Genomic DNA, 6,640 nt, shown 5'->3' with positions numbered 1-6,640 from the left:
ACTGTGATTTTTTTTTTTTGTTTCTTTTGCATAAGCCAATATCAGGATGTCAGTTGGACTTTGCGCTCTTATCTGAGGCTCTAAGGCAGAATCTGCTTCCTAATTAATACAGTTAATATCATTTTAATGCACATGCCTCCTATCCTTGCTTTGTTACATGTCACTCTCCATCTGCAAACCAGCAGTAGTGTCAAATCTGTGGCTTCCTCATCTGCTGCCAATAGAGAAGATTCTTTTTTTTTAAGGACTCACCTGATAAACTAATGTCAGCTCACCAAGGACTTAATTATAAGTCTTAAAATTCCCTTCATAGCAGTTCCTAGATTGAATGCTTGAATAATCAGGACAAGAATCTTGAGAGGGCCATCTTTAGAATTCTGTCACGTGGACATTTAGGTTATTTAAATTTTTTCACAGTTGCTAAAAAAAATGTTTATATGTACATGCAGGAGTTGTACATATTTAGAATTGTAATTGTAACAGTTACACAGTTGTATATTTTCAAGTAGCATTGATATTGCCATACTTCTCCAAAGTAGCTGTATCAATTTACACTCCCAGTAACTGTTCAGTAGTTCTTAAAAATGGAAAAGCCCCTTACCATACACTATATACAAAAGTTAACTCTGGGAATTCTCTATGGTCCAGTGGTTGAGACTCTGCTTTCACTTCCAAGGGCACAGATTCAATCATTGGTTGGGGAACTAAGATCCTGAAAGCCACATGCTGCAACTGAAAAAAAAAAAAAAAAATCAAAAGACCTACTAAACATGAGACCTAGAACTATAAAGATTATTAGAAAATAACATAGGAGGAAAGCTTCATGACATCAGGTTTGACAGGGGCTTCCTGGATATGACCCGAAAAGCACAGGCAACAAAAGTTTAAAAAAGGACAGTTTGGACTGTATCAAAATTAAACGCTTGTGTGCCTCAAAGGAACATGACCGATGGAATGAAAGGCAGCTCCTATGGATTGAAGATATTTGCAAATCATGTATCTGATAAAGTTCATAGCCAGAATATGTGAAGAATATATGTTTTGTTATTGTGTGTGCTCAGTTGCTCAGTCATGCCCAACTCTTTGCAACCTCTTGGACTGTAGCCCACCAGGCTCCTCTGTCCGTGGGATTTTCCAGGTAAGAGTACTGGAACAGGTTGCCATTTCCTTCTCCGGGGGATCTTCCTGAACCAGGGATCAAACCTGTATCTCTAGCATCTCTTGCATTGGCAGGCAGTTCTTTACCAATGCGCCACCTGGGAAGCCTGCTGTTATAGCTCAACAACAACAAAAATCCAATTAAAAAATGGGCAAAGAACTTGAAATAGACATTTCACCAAAGATGATATAGAAATGGCTAAAAAGCACATGAAAAGATTCCCAAATCACTGATCATTAGGGAAATGCAAGTTAAAACCACAATGAGATATCACTTTAAACTTACTAAGATGGCGGTCACCAAAAATGAACAACCCAGAAGATAACAAGTGTTGGTGAGCATGTGGAGAAATCGGGAAACCCTTCTACACCATTGGTGGGAACGTATAAAAACAAGTGCAGCAGCTGTCGGAAACTAGCGTTTCCTCAAAAAGTTTGAAATGGAATTACCATATGATCCAGCAGTTTCACTTCTGAGTTTGTACACCAAAAAGTTGAATGCAGGATCCCAAATGTATACATTCATTAACTTTTATGTAGGAATCTAGTTCGCCTCATCATCTCATCTCTAGCACTCACAATCTTTCTTTTTAAAAAACTTTTTATCTTTTAATGGGGTATAGCCGATTAACAATGTGACAGTTTCAGGAGAACAGGGAAGGGGCTCAGCCACATATATACATGTATCCATTCTCCCAAAAACTCCCCTCCTGTCCACGCTGCCACATAACGTTGAGCAGAGTTCCATGTAGCACTCATAATCTCTCATTCTAATTTACTTTTCTTTGATTTCTACTGTGTTGCTAATCATATATGATTCCGCCTTTGTGAACTACTGATTCAGATTTTTTTATACAATTTTTAAAGGTTACTTTCCATTTAGTTCCTACAGATGTCTATATATGTGTGTGCTGTATACATACTCAGTTACTCAGTTGTGTCCAACTCTTTGTGACCTGAAGAACTGTAGCCCTCCAGGCTCCTCTGTCCATGGGGATTCTCCAGGCAAGAATACTGGAGTGCGTGGCCCCGCCCTCCTCCAAGGGATCTTCCCAACCCAGGGATCAAACCCAGGTCTCCCATATTGCAGGAGGATTCTTTACTGTCTGAGGGAAGCCCAGGTATTACAAAGTATTGGTTGTATTTTCATGTTGTACAGAATATCCTTATGCCTATCTCACACCCTCTAGTTTGTACCCTGACACCCCTATCCCTATATCCACCCCCGTAACCACTCTTTTGTTCTCTATATTTGTGAGTCTGCTTTCTTGTTATATTCACTAGTTTGTTTATTTCACATATTAGTGATACCTTGCAGTATCTGTCTTTCTGTCTGACTTACTTCAGTTAGCTTAATGCCCTCTGAGTCTATCCATGTCGCTTCAAATGGGGAAACTCTTTTATGGCTGAGTAGTATTCCATTGGTTTTCTGAGACAACTATATACTGTTTTCCCAGTGGCTGTACAAATTTACATTCTCACCAGCAGTGTATGAGTGTTCCCTTTACTCCACATCCTCACCAACGTTTGTTATGTGTGTTTTTGATGATAGCCCTTCTGACAGGTGTAAGGTGGTTTTGATTGGCCTTTCCCTGATGATTAGTGATGCCGAGCATCTTTTCATGTGCCTGTTGGCCATCTGCATTTCTTTGGAAAAATGTCTGTTCAGGTCTTCTGCCCGTTTTTTATTCATTATGAATGTGAAAGTCACTCAGTCGTGTCTGACTCTTTGTGACCCCATGGACTATACAGTCAGTGGAATTCTCCAGGCCAGAATACTGGAGTGGGTAGCCATTCCCTTCTCCAGGGGATCTTCCCAACCCAGGGATCGAACCCAGGTCTCTCACATCACAGGAGGATTCTTTACCAGCTGAGCCACAAGGGAAGCCCTCCTCCCGTTTTTTAATTGGGTTGTCTTTTTTTTTTGCTGTTGGGTTATATGAGCTGTTTATGTATGTTGGATATTAAATTCTTTGTCATACTATTTGCAAGTATTTTCTCCTAGACAGCAAGTTGTTTCTTCATTTTGTCTATGGTTTCTTTTGCTGTGCAAAAGTTTTTACGTTTAATTAGGCCCCATTTATTTTTGCTTTTGTTTACTTGATGAAATTCAGATTCTTTGTCCTTGATCAGTTGGAATATTACAAATTTTATCAATTTATGTGTTTGTTTTAAACACATTTAAAAAGAAATTTTCTAGTTTTTGGAATTTTTTTTTTTATGTTTCTCTTTTTGGTATTATTTAATAATCCCAGATCCTTCCTTTCCCTACCTCAAAAGCTATTATATATACTAGATCTGTGTATGGACTTTTTATCTTATTCTTATTGATCTGCTGTTACCACACTGCTTTGAATAATGTAGCACTGTATTACTGTCAGGACAATATATTTTATTTTTTTAATTAAATGTAATTTTTATTTTGGAGTATAGTTGATAAATACACTTTGATATCTGGTAACAGTAGATCCTCATTAGTCTTCCTTTTCTCAAAATGTATTTGCCAGTTTTTCAGCTTTTGTTATTAATGACTACCAGTGTGGTTCCTATAACACAACTATAAATGGTTTATATTGTTACCTTATTACCCTATTCTGTTAGTTCATCTGTTTAAATAGTAGATTCTTTTCATAACTGCTGACAATGCAGTGCATTTCCTGTGCCATCATTGTGATTAATATAGTAATATTCCCAAAAGGTATCAAAAATTATTACTATGTAATATTTTTAGAAAGAGAGCATTTTAAATGGCCTAAAAGGGCGCCCGGAAGGTCAGCGTGTGAAGGAGCCGGTGGTAACGCGGGTCTCCCCGCTGTTACCGAGGAGCGACGGCCGAGCAGACTATCTTGGCCTGAGGCGGCGGGGAGAAGCAGACGGGCACATTGCTGCGACACCATGGAGGGCGGCGGGGGTAGTGGCAACAAAACCACTGGAGGGTTGGCCGGCTTTTTCGGAGCCGGCGGAGCAGGCTACTCGCACGCGGGTTTGGCTGGAATCCCGCTAACTGGTATGAACCCTCTGTCTCCTTATATAAATGTGGATCCACGGTATCTCGTACAGGATACAGATGAGTTTATTTTACCAACTGGAGCTAATAAAACCCGGGGCAGATTTGAACTGGCCTTCTTTACCATTGGAGGATGTTGTATGACAGGGGCTGCATTTGGGGCAATGAATGGTCTACGGCTAGGATTGAAGGAAACCCAGAACATGGCCTGGTCCAAAGCAAGAAATGTACAGATCTTGAATATGGTGACTAGGCAAGGGGCACTTTGGGCTAATACCCTAGGTTCTCTGGCTTTGCTTTATAGTGCATTTGGTGTCATCATTGAGAAAACAAGAGGTGCAGAAGATGACCTTAACACAGTAGCAGCTGGAACCATGACAGGCATGTTGTATAAATGTACAGGCGGTCTTCGAGGGGTAGCACGAGGTGGTCTCGCAGGACTAACACTTACGAGCCTCTATGCTCTATATAACAACTGGGAGCACATGAAAGGCTCTTTGCTCCAACAATCACTCTGAAGATTTTGCTAGTTTACAAATGGAGGACACTTTAGTAGTCACCCAGATCAATTTATAAGTCAGTCTGGAGGCATTTACTTTATCTACACCTGATTTGAAAAACTAGAGATTCCAGTGTGCTGTGATGAAGATCATGGATGGTCGACCAGGACTGGCACTCCTTCCAGCCTTAATGAGTTGAAGACAAAACACCCTTTGGCGGCTGAGTAACGTGGTTCTCTTAAGAAGATCTCGCATCTGTTTTTGCTCCTACCCACTTCTGGAAAACCACTTAATCCCAGAATTCAGGTCTGCCTGTCAATACTGTATCAGCCACATTTGTTCATTTAATGATCCAAGACTGTAATATTGCTCTGTATTCCCAATAAAGGGTGAAAATAGAAAAAAAAAAAAAAAAAAATGGCCTAAAATTCAGCATTAAGACCAAGAAGTTAAATCAGAGTGGGCTAAGTGCCAGAATTCTGTGTAGATCTGGCTATAAAATGTCACCACTCTGACAAAAAAATCAGCTATAAAGGCAAGTTGCTAGCAATGACTTTGAATATACTTTTGCCAAAGTCCTACCATAATAACTGTTTTATTGCAGTTAAGGAAATTATTTTTAAGCCTTATATGGGAAATAAAAAACAAAACTAAAACAAGATAAATGTATTCCAAAAATTAACATTGAGTCATTCCTTTTGTTGCTTGAGCCAAAGATCCCTGTATTCAGCAATCTGTATAGTCAATCTAAATAAATATTTTTTCCTCAAAAATCACTATTTCTTTTTTTTTTAAGATTTTGGGAAATGCTGAAATTTCATATAGCATAGTAATATAATTTATAAATAAAATGCATCAACACAGAATACTAATAAATTTCTTGTACAAAACGTTTATTTAAGTTGCCTCCCAAAATTTAGAAATACCTAGAAAATATACAACTTCTGAAAATGTAGCAATATTTACAAGGCCCTTTTTCAAAGTCTCAAACATCTCTCAGTTCTAATTCATCTGATTTGTCTTCAGTACATGATATCTGATGGCAAAGAACGGGACCTTTTAAGAGTTCTTGCATACTTTGGATCTGTTTGAAAGTGCTGAATTGAACAAATGCAGCCCACAGAATTAAAAATTTGAACACTTGAATGTACAGGATCACATGAAACAGGGAATTCTAAAATTTTCTGCCAGGAGTTTTTTAATATAAAATTGTCTTTCATAGAATTTCTTTCTTTAATCTCTTTTGAAGTGGTGTCTTTGTCTTCCAAAGCCCGAGCAAGCATGTAACTAACTTTCCTTTGATGAGCCAATGCTTCTTCTTTATCATTCAGCTGCATGCAGAGAAATTAAAAATGTACCAGTTAGTCAGTAAATCAGAATACAGAGCTGTAATCAGGAGTATTTCATGAAAATATTTAGTCTTCAATCTGTCCAGTCAATCAATATGAATAAATTAATTTAGGTGTCCACTAATTCCTCAGCATTATGCTACATGTTATTGAGGATTTTCTTTTTTTTAAGGAAGAATAGAAAGCAGCATTCCTTCTGCTGAAAAAAATGTTTAAGTCATTTGGAGAGAAGTATATATTTACATGGTGTGTGTGTATATATGTATATATAATGCTAACATGTACTTAACCTCTGTGAAAGAATGAAGTTATTTATAAAATTGTGTTATATATTTATATGCAATAAATAACTTTAATAATACTCTTCTACAGATAAGTATGTTCATATAACATGAGTTTCTTAGTTTAGTCATTATGAAATTGAGGATAACAGGACTGATTACAGTGTTGTGGTAATGACTACAGGATATAATGCATGAGGATGTGCTTTGAACACTTAAAAAATCGTGAGTATATAAGAGTTTTTTTTTTTTAATATAAAAGTCTTGTCATGAACTATATATAAGCGCTGATGATGGAGATGCTGGGACTTAATTACAGAGAGCCGCCTCTTTTTCAGAGGTGGA

General features: G+C 37.8%; 2 protein-coding genes across 7 annotated transcripts in view; one reads left to right on the top strand and one right to left on the bottom strand.

The window, feature by feature from the left end:
- The first annotated feature begins 3,027 nt into the window (after positions 1 to 3,027).
- LOC122454255 (mitochondrial import inner membrane translocase subunit Tim23-like) lies at positions 3,028 to 5,441 on the top strand. Its single transcript, XM_043488591.1, has one exon. It carries the CDS (start codon positions 3,802 to 3,804, stop codon positions 4,681 to 4,683), a length of 882 nt encoding a protein of 293 aa, XP_043344526.1. The 5' UTR covers positions 3,028 to 3,801; the 3' UTR covers positions 4,684 to 5,441.
- A 100-nt stretch (positions 5,442 to 5,541) lies between these two features.
- The window catches only part of CCDC125 (coiled-coil domain containing 125), a 29,197-nt gene continuing 28,098 nt past the window's right edge, over positions 5,542 to 6,640 (bottom strand). For all 6 annotated transcript variants that reach the window (XM_043488581.1, XM_043488584.1, XM_043488583.1 and 3 more), the window contains one exon: positions 5,542 to 5,996. In XM_043488581.1, coding sequence (XP_043344516.1) covers positions 5,688 to 5,996 — 309 coding nt within the window. In that variant the 3' untranslated portion in view covers positions 5,542 to 5,687. The remainder of the gene's footprint in view (positions 5,997 to 6,640) is intronic.

The sequence above is a fragment of the Cervus canadensis genome, chromosome 16, assembly GCF_019320065.1.
Source record: "Cervus canadensis isolate Bull #8, Minnesota chromosome 16, ASM1932006v1, whole genome shotgun sequence".
NCBI classification, from domain to species: domain Eukaryota; kingdom Metazoa; phylum Chordata; class Mammalia; order Artiodactyla; family Cervidae; genus Cervus; species Cervus canadensis.
Note: the sequence above shows the minus strand (reverse complement) of the source record. Positions and strands in the feature narration are given on the sequence as shown.

Coding starts and splice junctions, on each gene's coding strand:
- LOC122454255 (XM_043488591.1), top strand. CDS start 3,802: ATGCAGTGCATTTCCTGTGCCATCATTGTGATTAATATAGTAATATTC.